The sequence below is a fragment of the Pholcus phalangioides genome, unplaced genomic scaffold (genome assembly GCF_987345545.1).
Source record: "Pholcus phalangioides strain wild (caught in Gottingen) unplaced genomic scaffold, Ppha-v1.0 ptg000008l_1, whole genome shotgun sequence".
NCBI lineage: Eukaryota > Metazoa > Arthropoda > Arachnida > Araneae > Pholcidae > Pholcus > Pholcus phalangioides.
In genome coordinates this window covers 21,793,232-21,815,364 of record NW_028301601.1, presented here as the reverse complement: position 1 = coordinate 21,815,364, position 22,133 = coordinate 21,793,232, and the positions used below count along the sequence as shown (strand labels likewise).

The following is a 22,133-nucleotide window of genomic DNA, read 5'->3' as shown; positions in this document are numbered from 1 at the left end:
ACATCGTTTTCCTAATTCCAGCGCATGCGCGTTGCCGATGCACCATTTTCAGCTCATTTAAAAACAAGGGAGAGTTCGTATGTTAAAGGTCGATTATATGTATCACGACCACAGCAAAAGTTTGATGTCGGTTTCCTTCAAGATAATGATATTTCCCTCCTGTTTTCCTCCTCCCTTTATTATTCTCTCTCACTCTCCCAAAAGTTGCGGATATCGGTTGCGGCTTTAATTAAGTTTTCCGTAAGATACGAGACGATCCTGACCCGATATCTCAAGTCCAACCCACACACACACACACACACACATTACAGGCCGTCCCTGGCAGAAATGCTTTTCCCAAATTTGTTCTGCAAGTGGCACATCCGGTTTGTCCAGTGTTATTGTTGGAACAGCTCAAACTACTGTAGATGACAGATATTCGATATATTGGAAAATACTTAGTCTAAAAGTCTATGGAATCGATACACTGTCGAAAATAGCAGAATATGAGCTTTTAGGCTTCAACTTTTCCTTTTATATATACGTACTTTTTTGTTTCCTTCTTACGCGTTTTGCTTTTCCGAAATCAGAAATCTAAAGCCGATTCCAAAAAAATTCCACTTTTGTTTTTTCCCGCGGAAGAATCTGGATTCTTTCCATCCTGATTTTTTCAGAAATATTTACAGATGTCTAAACTCTATATCTCTCGTTTAACCCTTTCAGTTCTGAGTGTACTTTAATGTACCGATAACGTTTAACCCCCGTAATACCCCTTACGTACTTCCCACACATCAACTCGTTGGATATCGCTATGTTCACGAGAGGTTACCGAGGTTGATCTCTCTAATTTTCTACGATACATCTCTCATATTCAAAATATATATTTGCAAAACTAATAATTTTGGTGTAGGAGTTCTTGCATTTTGCTCTCCCTCGTTTTTTGGGTTTTTCTTGATATTTCCAACCTCTGTTACAACTGCTACTTGCGGTAAATGTGATAAATCTGGTTGATATTTATAATCGCTGAGCATTTCTGTAAGTTGGATAAAATTTCCTAAATTAATCACTTTTACCGGCGATTATGCATAGTTACAAAAGCATCGTTGGTAAAGTTAATAGGTACTAAGAAATCAACACTTTTACCCATGATTGTGCAAAATACCCAAACGTCGCATTGTTGGTAAACATGATAAATCATACTATATGATATACTATGCATGATAATGGATAGATTTATTGTATCGTTATATCGGGATACGATCATAAAATTTGTAATAATTATATCGGGCTCTGACTATATTCATCACACATACTCTTATTTGGATTTTCTTTTTACATTTATCAAGTTCAGCAATTACATTACAGCACGCGGGCAAACTTTTTTCACTTGTGGCGCCACTGACATAAGTTGGCGGCACGCAGTTAGAGAACCCCACTCTAAGGAATTATGCATAATCACAGATAAAGATGATAAACTTTAAGTATTTATCAAAAGTACCAACAACTATGATTGATATGCATAAATGCCTCACCAACTTGTTCGATATAGGTTGTCGCACCAGGATCGGTAGGTAAAGCCACTGCGCCACTCGGGCGCACCCCTTACATACGTTATGGGAGTTGGGATTTCGAAGCATGAGAACTGCATGACTACTTCGTGATTAACACATCACAGCAATTTTGTGAATTATATAAACATTTGTTATATAAACATAGTCTAGGTTTTTATCTTCTATAATTGCCAAATGTTCATAAGTCGCATTAAGTAATTCTGATGACATCGTGAGAGTTTTTATGTATATGCACATATCAACTTTTTCTGAACTGAAATATATTGTAAAAGATTCTGTAAACTCATGTTGCAAAAGATTGCTAATTTTTGCAAATTGTGACACAGTTAATAACTTTTGTGAAATTGCATTTTTCGATTGAGTGAAATTGGGTTCGAGTTTTATTATTTGGAAATACGTGTGAACTGACATTTTAAAGCCACCTCGTTGGGCATTTTGCCTGTTGTGGCGTTGTATTTGTATTTGTATTGTATTGTATTAAAATATATGATAACTTTTCTGAAGATTGTACAATGTAAGTCACTATACTGATATTGTACTGTAGTAGTGAAAATATATGTTATGTAAATGCATTTATTAACTGAATTGTGATTATTGTATAGTATTGAAAGGCAGTCACACACATAATGTAATATAAATACTCTGAAAATTCTTCGTTTAACCTTTCACCATAGTTTGTTTTTTGTGTAATACAATTGTGTTATCTCAATATAAATACGAATAAATAAATGATAATAAGAATAAATACATAAGAATATCTCATATTAACATAATTTCTTCCCCCTAAATTGCATTTCAAACCACTACGCTATTGCATTTCTCACCAGGAGGTGGAATCCCCATATGGAATAATGGGGAATTTCACAGGCAATTGGTACCATTTTTTGCAACAATTTTCGCAAGCGAGGATCGAGCGCGCGCGCACAAACACACACGCACACACACTTTTTTTCAGTACAATACATTTCAAATCACTACATGCTTTCGGTAGCCTACTTGAATACATTTTGAATCACTACTTGTGGAACCTATGGATCTCATAAAGAGATATTTATGAGGATATCTCATAATATATAAATATATAAATTGACAATTAGCTACATTTTTATAGAGAATTGGTATTCATAATAAAAATAGCGATAATTGGCGATATCCCGTAATTATGATGAAAATTCCTTCTCTTTTCCTCGATGAATATGATCAACCTGATCATAATTAAATACAACTCCATGCTGCGCAGGATATGATTGCAATTGATAAAACTTTTTATGAACAAAAAACAGTGTTTCCACAAACTTCGAACTCAGTTGTAACGTTTGACAAGATTTTTAGCGAGAATTAATTTTTTTCTTCGTGAAATACATCTTCAATCACGACACATTTGCAGTGGCACTTGCATCTCTCACCTCGAAGTATGGATAAAAAAAAAATATTGGTGATTTTACCGACAATTGGCAACACTTTTAGCGAGAATTGTCGATATCGCGTATTCACGATAAAAAATTCTCAGTTTTTTCGATCAAATACGGTTAACCTACACGTAATGGAATAGGCTACATGAACAGAATAACCTATCATGCAACTGATATAGAAACTTTAATATATATATGTCTTCAAAACGTCAATTGCAACAACTCGTGTATAATGATGGAATCTCCGATGTTGTTGTAACGGAGTTTTAATGCATCAACTGAACGCAACAAAATCAGAAATAGTGAAATCCGAGAGTTCCAACGCAAAAGTTTGGCAATTATTAGTTTGGCAAATATTTATTCTCAATGTAAAAGATGTATCTTAGAAAATGATTAGGGTCTACATTGGTAATAATGACAAAATTTCGCGGAATCTTCGATAGCGTTATGTTACGGTAAATATAAATACAGAAAACCTTATCACACTTTTACCGGCATTTATGCATAGTTATTGGTACGTTTGATGAATACTTGAAGTTTATCACCTTTATTTGTGATTATGCATAATTCCTTAATGTGGGATTCTCTAACTGCGTGCCGCCAACTTTTGTCAGTGGCGCCACAAGTGAAAAAAGTTTTACCGCATGCTGTAATGTAATTGCTGAACTTGATAAATGTGAAAAGAAAATCCAAATAAGAGTATGTGTGATGAATATAGTCGGACCCCGATATAATTATTACAAATTTTATGATCGTATTGCGATACAATGATACAATAAATGTATGAATTATCATGCATAGTGCATCATATAGTACGATTTATCCATGTTAACCAAAGACGCGACGCTTGGGTATTTTGCATAATCGCGGGTAAAAGTGTTAATTTTTTAAAATTTGCCAACGATGCTTTTGTAACTATGCATAATCGCTGGTAAAAGTGATTAATTTAGGAAATTTTATCCAACTTACAGAAATGCTCAGCGATTATGTATATCAACCGGATTTTTGTATCACATTTACGGCAATTAGCAGTTGTAACCCAGGTTGGCAGTATCAAGAAAAATCCGAAAAATGAAGTAGAGCAAAATGCAAGAACTCCTACGCCAAAATGATGTTTTGCAAATATCTATTTTGAGTATAAGAGATGTAGCGTAGAAAATGAGTGTGAGGTCAACCTCGGTAATAACGACGAAATTTCGCGGTATCTTCAATGTTGTTATAGCCGAAATTTACTACAAGAATTGAACCCGAAAAATTCAGGAACAATGTGAAATTTTAGAGAACTCCTTCACAAAATTTTTAGTTTGGCTAATAATTGTTTCGATTTTATGTATAGTTGAAAATGAGTGATGTATGCTTTGTTGATCAAAGAAAATTCCTTACATATAAATCAACAAGTATTTTGAACTTGTATGTGTTGCTTATACAAACAAAATTTATATCGAGACTTTAAACTGCTATTTCGTCAGAATAAATATCTGAAACGTGATATTTTATTATCTTTCCCTTGATTAAAATCTTGGTATTATTCCTAAAAAAAAATTCACACGCATTCCCTCATGGTTGCCTTGATGTTTCCTCAAAGTACACAATGTAAGTTATTCCATTGTAAAGAGAATGTGTTAGAAACCTTATTAACATAGATATTGGGTTTTGAACAAACGGTTCTGTAATAGTTATTTTCTTTTCCTGGCTACCGATATATCAGCAGGAAATGTTTAAGAGAAAAAGGAATATTCTCATAACTTTGTTTCATTTTAAGAAGCGTATCCTTTTTCGTGAAAGAGTTGTTTGCAAAATGACGTTGTTTCAAACTTGCTGCCATTCGTGAATCCGTTTTATTCTCTGTTGGAAGGAAATATGGGATTTTTTTCCTTGAAAATTTCGTGTAATATAGAATAGTGTTTTTCTCAACCTTTCTGGGAACAAGGACCAGAAAAATGACCGAAAATGTTTGATGGACCACTTGTGTCCCGTATTAAGGGGCATTCCTGTAATTTCCGTTGCTCCGATTTTTTTTTTAACATTTATCCCGTTTTTTCAACGATACTTATTCGAATTTGAAAAAAGAAAATTAACTAAACTTTAGAATACACACAGCATTTTCATATATTTTATATTATATTTATGACAAAAATTATGAACAATGATCTCACATATTTGTCAGGTTTAACGTTTGGTCCTCGATTTTGCTTTAGAATTTCAATTCCGATTGGTGATTGTCCTTATTTCTGACAAGGTGATTGCTAATCCAGCTTTGTCAAGTTTAGTAGGTTTGTGAATAGGAGCACAATATTCAATGTTTTCAATTGTGGTATGTGATTAAAACTTTGTTTTATAATCTTTCATTACTCCCGAACGCCTTAATTAGAATTTCAAGCTCTAGTAACTTCAAAAATACACCCTACTTTGTCGCAACATTTTGATGAGTCAAAGTAGATCCCCTTTTTCTAATCCTTGGTAATTTGTGAGTACACTTAAAAACGTAATTATGCATCGAATAAATTTTTAAATGTGCGCCCCTTTCAAGTTTTTGTATCCAGACTGGAAATATGACGAGTGAAGTCAAAATTATATAAACTAAAAGATTGACCAAATGCAATTACATCTGTTGAAATGGCCAAAAGGCAAGCTGCAGATTACTTTGGAAAAACCAGGTCACCCCAAAGTTTTTAGTGCGGAAGAAGAACTAGAGAGCATGTAATAGTCTCTACAAAAATGTGTGCTTGTTGGTTGCTAATAGTTAAGCCTTCAAAACCTGTTAAAATATTTTTTTTCTGGTTGATTTATAAGAAATGAGATTGTTAAGTAAAAAAATTTAAATAAAAGCAAACAAAATCCATGTAGATATTCGTATTTTTATGATCAATTGAAGTTAAAATATGAATTTATATCAAAAATTGAAGTTGTATTACGAGCCTAGGTTCAAAAAAGTATTCTTTTTATTCAATGGACCAAAATTAGTCACATACAAGGGTAACATTGACCCAAAATGTTTTGATTAGATTAAGTTAGAAAAATCCGTTTTTTTTTAAAAATTTAAATATACGTAATATAAGATAACCTATCGACCGACATAAAAACAGGTTACCAGACCTTAAAAGCAGCGATAATATTGGGTTTATATATTGGAAAGTGAATTTGAAAATTTCTAGAAGAAATGGGACAAACTAGCACGCGTTTACGGTACATCAATCATCAAATTTAAAATGGAAATTCCCTCTGTTTCGCAATAGTTCGATTCATTCTGTATAAAAATTGGCCATTTGTTTTTATTTTTTGCTATCGATCAGACATAAATTTCCTGCTCCCAACAACAACAGAGCGCGGATCAATGCGCTCTCTCGTTACGCTCTCATTAATATTTCCGTCCGTACTCCCGTGTTTTGATGGAATCATTATCACGAAACACGGAGAGTGAAGTCAAGCAAAACTTTTCAACAAGCGAAACACGTGCTGTTGGTAATTGCCGCTCTCTTGAATAACAATTTCTTTTACTTTTCGATTCTCTTTACCCGTAACATTTTCAGCACTTGTGAATCTATTGATTTTTACACGGAGTATAATGTGAGCAATATCTTGGCGTTTCCTAGGGCATTTCTCGGGAAATCTATCGGCTTTATTTTCTGTCTTTCTCTCCTTTTATCAACCTTATCGTGAATGAGTTCCGTCTGAAATGTTTGATAAGATCAAGAGAAATAATCATAATCTCCTCTCTCTTTTTTTTTGTAATACTTTGAAACCTCATTTATTCAATTAGATTACAATCAGAGACATTTTTTTTTTTATCGAACATCGAAACGTATTACATACTTTCAACGAGGAATGTGATCGGAATCGTGTTCCCGATGATTCAATGTAATTCAAATAAAATAACGTTATTTTGGGGAAAAAGTGAAATTTAATTTCGCCGTAATTTAATTGGGTGTTATCATTTCCGAACATGAAATGTGACGTACAAAATGGCTATGTCGTCGAATTTTAAGAGACTAGCTGCTGTATATTCTTGTTTCCAAGAAAATTCATGAAGTATGAAGAATTTGGTTATATTTTTGAAATAAAATTTTCTGACAGCTTTCGTTTGAGGATTTATCCAGTTTTGTGAAAACGTATATAATGAATAATCTCCGTTTCCATGGATTTTCTTCTTCCTTTTTTTACGTGTACATTTCCATAGTAAATAATCTAAATTGTCAGGTTTTCAGAATTTTTAAAAATTATATATATATGAGTTCAATTCTATATGCACGTTGTCGTATAATCATGGTTTGGCGAGATGTCTGGTTCGTCGCTATCTTTCACTAGGAAAAAATTTTGATGTATTGAACGCAATTTATATTGCATTAAAACTTGCGAAAAACCTGGGAAACATAAAATCAGCCACCACGAAGACGTCCATTTAAGAATTCACCTTTCTCAAAAGGTGAATTCTTAAATGGACGTCATTCTTAGTCGGGATAAATAAATGATACGGAGCGTGTCGTGACGAAATTGACTAACATTATCCAGGCATCACCATATTTTTTGTTTGCCAATGTTCTCTCAATTTATGCAAAATGTTCGAGGCATATTCTATGCGTATTTGTTTGTATTTTGCATTGCTTTTGTGTACCCAGTTATCAGCATGTTGGACATGCAGGGTGATTACAGAATTTATCTTTTTGCATTACAAACGTGAACCGTCCATCCCAGGGTAATATACCTCCAATTAGTAAAATTATGTAAATAACGTGTAGAATTCTGATACGTATTTCAAGGGGTTGTATTGCTATCGAAATATAAAAACGAACTTTTTTATGCAGACACCCTGTCCTAAAAACCAAATTAGAAAGTTGTCCTATCTACGTTTTTAAGTGCGTTATTTGTGCAGATATTTGCATTCAAAAACTGGGAAAGAACCTCATAAGTATGAGTATACTCGATTTTTTAATTCAAGTATCTCTGCGGATATTGTAGTTTGCGGCATATTCTTTCATTATTTTTTTTTTGGCATCATTATAGACAAAGCTCTGAATCAGATCCATATACTTATCCGTGAAATGGTTCAACACGTCAGGATCTTGAATATCGCGGATTTCTGGTTTGAGACGCGTCAATTCTGGTTTGATTTTCACTAAGTTGGTTAGTATAGACAGGACAACAATGTTCTAATTGGGATTTTTAGGTCAGGGTGTCGCTATAAATAGTTAATTTTTGTATTAATAATTATACCGCTTGCAACGTGAAGACGTATACATTATTTAGATACTTTTTCTTATTGGACGTATGTCTTTAGGATCAACGGTTCACCCGTAAAATGTGGCAATGGGAATTAAGTAGTCACCCTGTATGTTTTTTTCCCGTATGTATATTCTACTCATTTATTTATTTATTTATTTATTTATTTATTTATTTACACACCTCAACAGGCTGAGCCCAATTACAGAGATGGGAAAAGTAATGGAAATCAATAGAAAAGCAAATAATAATAATTTACACGTTAAAGAAAAAATCAACAATTGTATAATACAAAAATATATATGCGCAACGGAAGCAAACATTGTGAATTCAATATGAGAAAGACAAACGACCAAAATAGATGAGAAAACATAAAATATATACAAATTCATATAGTACCTAGTAGAACATGGAATTCCTGTGAAATATATCAGGGAATTCACCCGTATTATAATGCTTGCATGCTCGCAAAATTGGTGAAGCATTTAAAATGTTCGTGCGTGCACGAGGAAAATAAAAGACATTTCGGGAACTATGAACCCGTCGCTCGCGAGATGGCACGGAGATATTAATTAGGCTCGTCAAATAATAGTCGTCGATTCTGCCGTGAAGAACTTTATGAAGGAATGATAGATCTCGCTTAGTACGTCTGCAATAGAGAGATGTCATCTTGAAAAAAGAGAGAAGATCCGAAGTAGGCGCATCTGGGACGTACACACCAAAAGACTTTCGGAATAATGACCTCAAAAACCTTTTCTGTACCCGTTCAATACGTACGTTCATCACTGCAGGAATATGGCCCCATATCACTGAGCCATACTCAAGTGAGGGCAAGACATACGCGAAATACAGCCGTACCATCGCTGGAACTGAGGTGAATGGCCCAGACGACCTTACGAGAAAGCCAAGTGACTTGTTGGATTTCGACAAGACACTTTCCGCGTGAGCGCTAAAGTTCAAATCAGTCTTGAAGATTACACCTAAATCCATTACCATGCTCTTTCTTTCTATAGCCGCTGTATCTACGGTGTAATCGTAATGTAATGGATGTAATTTTCGCGTGAATGAAACGACACTGCACTTTGAAACATTCAGACCAAGGTTGTTGTCACGACACCAATCATTAAGATGCAAAATATCATTTTGAAGAGCCAAGCAGTCTTCTATGGACTGAATTGATCGATGAAATTTTAGGTCATCAGCAAACATGAGGCAGCGGCTATTTTGAAGAGATAACGGTAAGTCATTTACAAAGATGAGAAAAAGTAACGGACCAAGATTGGACCCCTGAGGAACACCAGACGTGCTTGTATATGGTTTAGAAATATGTCCTGATGGTAGCCTAACGATGTTTGTTCTGTCACTCAGATAGGAAGCGAACCAAGCTATAGATTCATTTGACAAACAAAGTTGTGAGCGTAATTTCGTTAAGAGTACATGATGATCAACGCGATCGAAAGCCTTTTCAAAATCTGTGTATATGGTGTCTATCTGTTCCCCATTGTCAAGAGCAACCGACAGATCATGGGTGAAGTTCGCAAGGTTGGTTACAGTTGAGCGTTTGCGAACAAAACCGTGCTGAAACGTACTCAACGAAGGCGCAAAGTGATTATACAGTTTTTCATAAATCAATGATTCAAGAATTTTGACGAATGAACTTAGAATCGAAACTGGTCTGTAGTTAGTTACATTGGATGGGTCGCCCTTTTTATGAATGGGAACTATACTTGCCAATTTCCACGACGAAGGGAAGCAACCTGAACTCAATGATTTATTAAATATAATTGTTAACGGACGTGCCAGTAATTCACCACAACCTTTGACTACGTACGCCGGAATACCATCTGGTCCGATGGCCCTGGATGACTTGAGCTTCCTTATAGCGCATAAGACGTCAGCTTCCCTAAACTGCATATGGGCGAGATGGAAGAGGTCAGTTTCAGTCAAAAACTGCCCTTGTGAAATCGACTGTAAAGAAATATTTCTATTCGTAAACACAGATTCAAAGTAATCCGCGAAGGCATTAGCGGTTTCTTGGCCAGTAGAAGAAGTAGAGCCATTAAAGTGCATTGTGCTTGGAATAATGTCACGTTTTCGTTTGGACTTTATGAATTGCCAAAACAATGAAGGATCCCGTTGAAGACCATCTTCAATATGTTTTAAGTAGTCCCTATATGCAGTTTGAATCTTTTCCTTGCATAAGCGTCTGACCAAACAGAAGTGAAGTTTAGACTCCACACTCCCGGCACGGAGATATTTTTTCCTAGCTTGATGTTTTATGGCGATGCTGTTAATGATTTCACTGTTGAACCATGGAGGGAATTTACGTCGATGCGTTTTCTTTTGTGGAACACAAGAGCCGAGTACCCGATGCAGACTTTCATGGAATAGACTCACCGCAGAGTCAGCGTCATTAATGTGAAGGAGACTGTCCCAATTCAAATTTCCTAGCAAGTGGTACAGTTTAACAAAGTCGGCTCTATTGAACTGATAGGAAGTTATTCCACAATTTCTTATGTATTTCGCCTGGCATTCGACTTGGAGAAAAATTTCAAGAGACGGATGGTGCCTATCTTCTATAATTAGAGGACATTCACAGTGTTCAATACGGTACGATATCCGGTTGTGGCAGACAAGAACAAGATCGAGAAGCCGCAGATTGGTGTTTGGCACTGTGTTAACTTGCTTTAGCCCATGATAGTTTAGGTTATCCAACAAAATATTTACAATTTCACAAGCTGAGATAGGTTGAGGTGGATCCACTGACCAATCAATATTGGGTATATTAAAATCACCCATGATCATAAGCTCATGCATTTTCGAAACAGGGAATGCTTCTTCAACAGCTTGAAAGAACTCTATGTAATCAGCACTTACAGATTTAGGTGGAAAGTAAACATTGCAAATAATGACTATGTGATGATCGGAAGGCCTAACCTGAACGCATATAGATTCTGCGGAACAACACCATGTTTCCAATTCAGTGCTTTGCAGGTTTTTATTAACTGCAATTAGAACGCCACCTCCTTTACATGTGGTTGGATGAACATAACGATCTCGGCGATAAATTACATATCTGCAATCAAATAGCTCGGAATCACACACACTATCAGTCAACCACGTTTCCGTTAAGCAAATAACGTCATAATCTCCGGCCAAGAGAGCAGTGTAAAACTCGTGTGACTTCGATCTAAGCCCATTCACATTTTGGTAGTACATTCTAATACCATTGCCATTGGACTTATTGCGTCACGCATTCGTTTGAGCCGTCTGATCAATCCTAACATTTTGTGTTTCTGGGTTTGCTCGAACATTTGTCAGCATACGGCGGGGCGTGTAAAACCGTCGTACCACAACACCCACTGGCCAGAAAGAACTGTCTGTTAGTAACTTTGTGCCGACATCACCAGGCACAGCTATCCTGAAAGATGCATATGGAGCCTCCTCCGAGCTCAGACGCTCACAATCGTTAACCAAAATATCTTCAGAACTCATGAAGTTCTTCACATCATCAGCTGAAGTGCTTTTCTCGCATCTTCCCAGATAGATTAGGGTATCCCTAGGGACCACCGCACCTGCAGACAAAATACAACTTTCCTCCCGAGAGCCTTTCAGTAAATTTCTTCTACGACGTTTTCTGGTCACATCGGTGAATGGGGCATCATCACCATCATCGACACCAGCTCCAGTCAGGGTGTTGGTTGTGACGTTTGCCGACGACGAATCCTGCTTAGCCTGAGGCGATACAATTGATACAATGGAACGTTGCGCAGACTTGTTCACTCCCTTCCAGGGAAGAGTTGGCACAGTTGGCGTTTCTTTCTCACTAGTGGCGACGATGGAAATTGCTGAAGCTACACTGTTCTTTGTTGGAGATATTTGCTCATTCTCCATGACTGAACATTTTTCCTTGAAAAATACGTCCAGAAGTTGTATAGAGCCCAGCATTTCACACACCATGGCCTTGGCACCTTCACGCATGGCCGTGTCCATGTTGTGACGTGAACAGAGTGCTTGGTAAACATAATCCAATTTATTTTTGAACAGAGAAACAACACGTGCGTCCATATTCATCGACGCCATTTCATATTTATTATTAAATATATTATTATATTATTAATTATTATATTAATATATTATTAAATATATATTTATTAAATTTTTCTCCTTAAGAGCATCATGAGCCCCCCCGGGTCAAATGGTTTTTCTGAGGCCTTACCAGGCAAATTTCCGAAAATCTCAGCCAGATCCCATTTTTGTGAGGTCCCCCTTTTCTCTTGAGCTCGGGTGGGCCCATGCCTGAAGACGGCACTCCCTCCCTAACAGGTCCCATAGAGCCTGAGCTGTGTTCGGTTTGAAGGAACGAAAGAAAGGTATCAACACCACAAAAAACTAATCAGGTTGAAATTATGTTAATCTTTTATCGAAGTTAGTATCACGTTTAACGTCTGCAAATACGGTATCAAGTAAGTCCGAGTACTCAGTCCTCGTCTTTTTCATCTTGGTTTCCTCCGATTATTTAGAGGTATACTTTGGTCTAAAGCAGAATATTTGCCTAAAACCAATCAAGGTCTACTGAGGCTTATGGGATGGGCCGCATATTAATTAGTGTAAAGGTATGAGTGAACGTGCGGAAGAGAAGAGAGAATGATGACTTACCGGGAGTCCAATACGCACATACAAATACAAATACAACGCCACAACAGGCAGAATGCCCAACGAGGTGTTTGAGAAAAATATGCCCATAACAATAGTCCAATAACAACAAAGTCTTGCACTATATTTTTGAACTTTACATGCTCGTCACTAGATCCACATTGAACCCTTCGCTAAGGGGCCTCGTGGTCACGTGTACACACATTTTTTCTCTTGTTTTTTTAATGTTATCACTGCAAATGTTCTGTACCATATTTTTGAACTGCAGATGCCTGTCACTAGGTTCCATTGCACCGCTCGCTAAGGGACTTCCTATTACACACACACACACACACACACTTGCCCTCCGGGGCAATGGGCTTATATCGTGCAAGTGACGCAGCCCGGTCGGTCTAAATTTAATCTATTTACTATATGCATACTCGGTAATCCTCATCCCTAGTTCGGAAAGCCAGTATCTGCTTATGGTTAACCCTGTCAAAATTTTATGGGAAACACTTCGACACCTCCTCTGGCAGGTGTGAAGCGGAGTATTTACGGTCAATCAATGCCAAAGTCTATATCTTCTAAATACCTTGACTGCTAACTACCTCACTTAAACACCGCTTGCAACGGCTCATGGGCCAACATTCCATGACCGCTTCTGTACTCTGGTACCTCCAGGTACTACACCCACTGGCAAGATGGCAAAAAAGCAATCAACAGCATATCATCCCTCTCAAAGAGAGAGAGATAATCGCGCTGATGTTGGACAGTTTATGCCATGTTCATCAGTGGTCGGTCGGAGCCTCTGTGGTGGGGTTTGAGTGGTCCTAGTGACAGACTCACATCGCAAGGACCCAGGTTTAAACCCCATCGGCACCACACCGATGGTCGGCTGATGTTGGTTTTTCGTGGCTCCCTTATCTCCTCACTCGCGTGAATGCGAGTGAATCCTCCCGTTGAAAATTCCCCCCACATATAGCAACAGGCCTACAAAGTACAACTATCCAATCATCACACTTTACTCATTCATCGAAAAATAGACGTCAGATGGCAGCACTATAACAAGCACCACACAGAAACAAACTTCACAACAGATTAACAACACACACATATACGCACGTTACAATATGTAACAATTCGTTAGTGGTTAGGTTACATAGGGGGATATGGACGAGTTACATAATATGGCTTACTAGTAGTAGCGGCTTGGTGGGCGCTCATCATGTTCGTATATTGGTCTCCCCTGAAGGCTATGAGATATTCAATATCGGTATGTACGGTATATTGATTTAGCAGCGGAACACGTTGGATGAAAGAAAGAGTCAAGGCCTCACTAGTTTGGACCCTATCAGAGTACATTTTTGGGTCTCTTTATATGTTTTCCACCGTGGCCCACGTCTCCTGAGACGGACCAGCTTATATCCCTTGGTGGTACAGAACAGGGGCCACGATTGGTCTCTTGGTGGTCTCTTTATATGTTCTTTTGAAGTCAGAGGCAAATGCAGGGGAAGGACGCAGCCAATTTTTTGGGGCCCCTGAAAAATTGTGAGACACGGGAAGCTACCCAACATTTCCATGCAAGAAACAAGCTCTGGAAGGAGGCTCGTTCGTATATACAAGAATTCTTCACCAACAAGTTCAGACCTAAATGCAATGGATATCTTATTGCAATTATATGAGGGAAATCCAAAGTTATTAACCTGTATCCAATGTTAGTTAAATGTACGTAATGGCTGAAATTAATGTACGTAAATGGCTGAAAATACGTGCTGAATCATTGTGTGAGCTCACAAGCTAATAGTCACAGTACGCGTACGTGTGCAATACGTGTTGAATGCGATCCTGAAAAATCATAGAATATTATTAATTTGTTTTTCTGGCAATGTATAATGTATCCAAAATGGATGAAGATATTAATCAATTAATAAATATTAATGATCGTCGATAATGAATCATCAAACACTTGATAGATCGTTTTTTTTGGTGAAACATGGAGGTGATTGATAATAGCCGTCGTGATATAATAATTAATTTTGCATCTTGGAGGTTCCGAAATGTTCGCCAAAATATTCCAAACTTAAAAAGGAGATATAATCAAGGAATTACTGTTGATTAATTAGTTCAGAGGCCAAAAATGCTAATTTTAATTAGCCCTAACAGGGCAAAACTGATCATTTCAAAGTTAATCCGAATTTTGATATCCATTCACTTTTTCAGGATGGTTTAAATAATTCTAAAAATCAATTATTTTTGAGTAATAAGTTGGTTGGATATTGAACTGAATTCCAGCCATTTCTGGGTATTCAGGGGAGATTTTAAAAATTCTGGAATTTTGGAAATCGATACGGCTGTGAGGGAAGGTTACTCTTAAGAATTTAGAAACCATTTGTCTGACTCAATTAACTATTATAACTAACCTACGATTATTTCAGAGGATCCTCGAGGCTCATTTACTTAATTCGAGTATAACGAGAGTCATCTGGTTGTTTTAGATAATGCGAGTGGTTAACTCAATTATACAAGAACCGAGGAAAGAGGGACGGGGTAGAGGGTTCATGGAACTCAACCAATTATTACGTAGCCACGCGAGGCTTAACAATATTTTTCAGCAGTTGTTCCAAACAAAAGGATCATTTTTCAGAGGTTTTCCTTCGAAAGAAACCAGAGAGTGCTCGAGAGGAGATTACGAAACACTTCTCCAGAGATTACGACGACCCCCGCGCGCAGAGAACAAGAAGCGTTTCCTCATTCCGAGTTGATGAAACCATAAAGCGTGGAAGCGCACGTGTTCAGTATAACTATCAGTGTTTCGCACTCTCAGGTGCGCGTCTTTCTGTGGGGGGGGGGGGGGGTTACGTTTAAAGTCGTTTAGGAGTGCGGGTAAATTATCGGCGATGACGGAAAAAAACTTGTAAAACTATAAAATACAAAAGAAAACGAAAAAATCAGTTGCGGTGCAATAGAAAATAAGATACGCAAGCGTCCTCTGCGCATATATTACGGTACGTCAAGTTTCTTTGTGGATGAACAGTGGTGAGAGCAAACAAGGGCGTACGCAGGATCGACCTTCGATGGGAGGATAATAATTTCTTTGAAAAGGAATTTTGAGTAAGTTACCTTCAAAGAGTACGATTGCATGAACAGAGCTTTCTTAAAGCAGCCTATATAAAACGTACTTTCATAAAATAGCCTATAAAGCAGAAGTCTTCAAACCTTTTTCTAGTTGCGAGCACTGCCATTGCCCATCATCGAAAGAAGAACACCCTTAAGGAGAGTTTGAAATACGAATGGCATGAAATCAGGATGATTTCAGTTTTTGAATGCAGTTAGTACAAGGTGTTCAATTGGAACGTTGATCAAGTGCTCACGAGCACGAAATCGGACAAAAGTTGAATTTTCATTCCTGGATGCAACTTCGCATCAGCCAGATGCTGAACCCTTCGAATCTGCTTTAACTTAGATGTGTGTGGGAGTCGTGCTGACCGTAGACATGTGTAGGTTTTTTGCTCTCGGAAGACCTATAAGTTAGAAGAAACCCCCCTATAAGTTAGAAGTTCCTCGGGGATATTAACGAGGGGAAATGTTTGGTTTTATTAAGTCCTCGAGTGTCCTCACTCGAGTACATAGACAGTCCCACCCATCTCTGGCTAAAGCGTCTAAAGATACGGTCGGGCTCATCAAACGATATTGCTGACGTCACAGCGCTCGGTGATGGCGGATATGATAGCTTCGCATTCGCTGCTGTTATACATAAGCTAATCTAAACCATCATTTCTTGAAGTTTTCGATTTATTATTTTCTGTTTTTAGTATTGGTACGTGGACGCCAACTAGATATGCTCGTTTTTGGGAAGTAAGTGAAGTTTTAACGATTTTTTTACGATTTCTCACTCACCGTCAGTCATTACCGCGCTCAAAAGGGTTTCCACTCTTAGCGACGAGTCTTATAGTGTTCCTAGGCTTCCCCTAATTCACGCTAAAGCCAGGTTTTCCTAGAAGCAGGTTTCTACATTGTATGCAGCGTGGAAACTGATTGGTCAAAAAAACCCGAATTTCAAGTTTTTAACCAATCAGCGTTCTCACGTTGCACACGGCGCAGATATTCCACTCCTAGGAAAACCCGGCTTAAAAATCACAATTGCTGACACTGCCGCCAGATGGCGACTTATTCATTGTGACCCCCACCCTCTAAGCCATATAATGATAAATACTTGTCCCGTGGACCAAATGTGGTCTGTCCCCTCAAACCTAATTTTGTAAAAATGAACTAAGCGACACATTTACAGATCGCTTAGGTGACCCATGGCACAATTTCAGAGTATTTAGGCGGCCCGTGGTACATTTTCAGATCACTCAAGTACGGTCGTGGCACATTTTCCCATATCACACAAGTCGGCCTGTGGCACAATCACATATCACTACAGTGACCCGCGGCACAGTTTCAGAACACTTAAGCGATCCGTGGCACATTTAGAAATCCCTCTCGTGACATTTGGCACTGTTTTAGAGCAATTAAGCGACCCCCCCCCCCTTGCGGCTCTACATCACTCAAGTTACCCACCCCCCGCACATTCCCAGATTACTTAAGGGGTCATTCAAGTATTACGTAAGCAGATTTTCAGCCATTTTTGACCCCCTCCCTCCTAGTCCACGAAAGTCAGCAAAACACCGATCCCCTCCCCCCCCCCCCCCGTCAGCAAAGTTTCATTCACGTCTTAAAATATTTCATATCTTCAAAAAGGGGTGGTTGATGACGTAAGCAACCATAAACTCCCCTCCCCCCGTCATCAAAAGTCAGAAATTCCGAAACCCCCTCCCCCCCTCGATACTGACGTAATACTTGAATGGCCCCTAAATGATCCGCGAATAATTACGGATCACTTGAATGATACGTGGCACAGTTCGAGAGCAGCTCAAATACATTTCTAGATCGCTTGAAGGATCCACGAAACACTAGGAGACTTATCGATAGGGAGATATTGTTAGTTCAGGTGCCCACAGACAACAGTTCAGTATGCCATTAAGAATATTTCATATTTTTATAAAGGGGGTGATTGATGACGTAAGCATCATCCAAACCCCCCTTGTCATCAAAAGTCAGCGAATCGGAAACCCCCCTCCCCCATCGATGCTAACGTAATACTTGAGTAATCCCACTTTATCTAGCGTTCGTCATGCCTCCTAAGTGTATCTTATACTACTTAACCCTCAGTTACTTATCTAGGGCAACACAAGCTTACTACAAAGATCCAGGGGCAAAAAAAAACAAAAAACAAGCTTTCCGCGCATATCTAGGAATGTACTTAGGGAATGAAACACTTCAAACCACTGCTATATATGCTGCTGCCTTTCAATCACATAGAGGAGAAATAGGGAGAATAATACCAATGTCCATACGACGCAATTCTTTATCCTCGACTGGAAAAAAAAGAAGAAGTAGGAAAAATGAAACACCTCGAACGAAAGAGTACTTTGAATGCCCAAGGGTTTATCAAATAAATGACCTTTCTGTCAGAAGCTGGAATTCCCTCGAACCTCCATTGGCTGTCTGGAATGAAATATAGCGCCACCGAAACCCAGGAAGTTCCATGTCCAAGCGAGATTAAAACTCTTTTGTTTACGACCCCGTACAGGAAAACTGAAACATCACACTGCGCTGTATGACGGCGGTGAAGGTACGGGGAGGGTGGGCGCCTAGTCTTATGTGTGTAGCCTATTGCCATACACAAGTAAAAGTGGCACCGGGCAAATTGATGCGTGCGCCACCGCGAAACATGGATTTATGAAAGCGGGGGGCGAATGAAAAATAGATTGTGACCAAACAGTGTTTAATACCGGGTCGTATATTTATTTCATGGACCGTTTAATAGTAGCTTTTGGGGGGTAAAAGAATGGAATAGAAAAGGGTTTTTTTTTTGGAAATTTTTATGAATTTGATTTTTTCGAATTTCTCTCGTCAGCAATGATCTCGAGGGAGGTCCTTCTTGGAATTAAGGTTATGCCAGTAGACATTCCGTGAGGTGACGGTAGTGCCTCATTTAACATGACATGAGAACAGGTCGAGAAATAGTCGTGGGGCTATGAATATACTCTTTAACAACTTGTGTTTGGCAGAGTTGCTCTCAAAAACACTGCATGGTTTTCTTATATTTTTCAAGTAGCCGTAGTATATCGTTTCGCCATTAATGCTTCTAAAGCAACTCCTAAACATTTGGTTTTTACATGAGGGCTGTTCATGAAATTTGTATAATCACAAGCAGAATGTCTCAATGTGGTACATGTCTCCTATTTCTTCACAAGCCAAGTAAAAACGATTTTCGAGCATTGTATTTTGGAGGGAAATACCATGCATGTGTGGATGAGAAATGTTACTGTGCATTGTTCAACAATGATAGAAAAATAAGTTGGTAAACAACAAATGTGCCATTTTTGAACTATTCAAATCATGTAAATCATATAAATGCTGTGTGTTCCCACTGCAGTGCAATTCCCACTTTTTTTTTTTGCATTCACATTATATATTTTTTCTGCCATGTAATAGTATTTAGAGTACCTCATTCGCTTAATACCTATATAACCCCTCAGTAATGTTCCCCTGTGGAAATTTAAATGCTTACCAATTAAAACATCCCAAACGAAACGATTTCGCTTTCGTCATCAATCGAAAGAGGAAGTTTCTTAGAACTCGTCTCTCATGAGTCATGAAGTTGTCGTAAAGCACCTATAAAAATGGTCGGACTCATCGTTCTACATCTTTGAACAAAAAATTGGTTTTGCTGCTAATCGTTGGAGTACAAGCTAATTGCTGAAAGAAAAAAAAGCAAGATATATAGGGAACAGCGATTGACCACAGCGATAATATTGAAATCACACTTGCGCTCAAAGATGGCGCATGAGTCAGCTTGGGGAACTCAAGTAGACCTAGTCGATGACACCTAGATCATTTTCGTCTCAACGTTCCCCAACCCTGGTGATTGTCACCATGAGAAAGTAACGCAACTTCTTCACCAACACCTCGATCACTCACTGATGACCAACGCTAGCACAAGGAAAGTGCTGAGAAGAAAATTAAATCGTAACGGTGACGTGCCTATATGCACCTCAAGAAACTCTCCCTCCCTTTTGATACTGTATAATGTTTAGTAAATATTTATAATACACAGATATGGTGATTTTAAAAATTGGGGAAGGGTAACAATTTTGTTCGATAATATATTAATTGTTTTTTCTGATTCCTATTTCCCGAGTGCTGCGCCTATTGGGTCTTCCAGAGACATCATTTGGGAGCAATAATCTCTTCTCAATAACTATAGCTCGAGCTTATAACTAAGTAATTGAGGAAATTTGGTTTAAAATTCATATGAGGATATTTATAACTTGATTAACCTTTTGAGCGGCAATTGGAAATTTCTAAACACCCCCCTCCCCTCCTCTTCATTGAAAATATCATCATGTATTTTTTAATAATGTAGGCCTTCTTCCGATTTTCAGTAGGTGCAAACAAAGATGATGCATGAGAAAAGTGTCCCGTATGTTCAGAAATCATTTTTGCAAAATTTCTGGGCTTGCGAATGACAGAATAAATTACTTTTATGGAGGAGAGACATCTCGTTATTGCAGCTTACAGGGTTACATGAAAAAAAAAAACAATGGTGCATCAGCGAAGCAACTCCGGAAACTCTCTCTACGAAGTCACTTGAGCAGAGGCTTCAACGGCCTGCGGAAGCACATGCATCTGTCCACAACTAGATCTTCCTTAACACTGAGAATATATGCCATGTTCGCCAATCCCTTATGCCGCTACCACCCGCGTCCAAGCAGGCAGGGTACAAAATAACCACCACTTGACTGTTAGGTGCATTCTCATGGATTATACGCCTTAAAATGGATAGATCTGTCCAAATTTCTTATCACATTACCAATGGAAAATACCAAAGTACGTAATGTTGTGAGCACGAGCCCTGTCAGTGATTGCTATAAAATTAAGAACGCCCGAAGACTTCAGGAATTCACAAATTCCTGATTATAGTGCAATGATTATTGTGCAATATCAGTAACATAAAACAAAATTGTCTGAAGTTTATAAAATTATTTACTGTAAATTTAAAGTGATTTTTCAGTCAAAAATGTCAACCGATACCTTCTGAATGCAAAACCAGAAATAGGTATCAATCATCCTTGGCGGTTCAATAAATATCAGCGATCAAGTGTTTCAGTGGGTATCTTGTTCACTCCGCAGAGAGCAGGCAGGCCTACAACATAGTGCTTACATAACAGTAAACTTCAAGCATTACCTGGCAGATGGCAGCATTAGCAAACAAGCACAATTCTGACAACACATTCGTTAAAGTGTCACGTGATTATACGGCAGGGCTACGCATTCACTCAGAACGCGAATGTACCAATTTGTTTCCAAAATTCTCACACATGTAATATAACCTATCTTATGTCGTTAATGTTAACCTTCTATTGTTAATATAATGTCTACGCAAATTCTAGAGGGATGTGTACGAGGTGCACTTACGTTTAAGAAGTACTAGTGAGTATAATGGTTCTCACGAGCAACAGGATGAAATTGCATGCAGCAACTATTACAGCAAACACATTTCGTTTTCCATATGTCATGGTGTGAATAGAACGCTATGAATAGCAATAGACGAATCACAATGTCATAAACCTTAACATTGTCATTCAAGTAATGTAAGTATTATTATATATAAAGTATATATGGCCCCAATGGCCCTCGGAGTCATCTGACGTTACCCGAGACCGAAACCTTAATTTTTTATTTTATTTTATTGAACTGAATGACACGTTTACAAATCACTTAAGTGACCCACCGCACAGTTCCAGAGTGCATATAAACGGTCCGTGGCGCATTTACAAGATCACTTGAGTGAACAGTGTTGCAGCTCTAGAGCACTTAAGTAGTCCCGACACATTTCTAGACAACTCAAGTTTTACGCGGCACATGTTCAAGTGGTACGTGGCACAGTTCCACATCACTAAAGTGGCCCAGCGTACAATTACACATCACTCAAGTGAGTCAAGGTCTATTCACTGATCACTTTAGCGACGTGTGGCACAGTTCCAGATTACCTGAGCAACCCACGGTGCAGTCACAAATCACTCAAGTTAACGATGACACGGTTCTGGATCACTCAAGTGCCTCACTGCACATTTTCACATGGCTAGAGTAGCCCGCGGCACATTGTCAGATCGCTAGAGAGCGACCCTCATCATATTTACAGATTACTTAAGTCACCCGCGGAACATTTCCAAATCAATAAAGTGGTGCGCACTCTCCTAAAGGT

At 38.2% G+C, this 22,133-nt stretch overlaps 1 protein-coding gene across 1 annotated transcript in view; it reads right to left on the bottom strand.

The window, feature by feature from the left end:
• LOC149083983 (uncharacterized) overlaps positions 1–11,398 on the bottom strand; it is a 40,590-nt gene extending 29,192 nt beyond the window's left edge. Inside the window, exon 1 of the mRNA XM_089235243.1 lies at positions 9,991–11,398. Within this exon, the coding sequence (XP_089091369.1) occupies positions 9,991–11,398 (1,408 nt within the window). The remainder of the gene's footprint in view (positions 1–9,990) is intronic.
• Between the last annotated feature and the right edge of the window lie 10,735 nt (positions 11,399–22,133).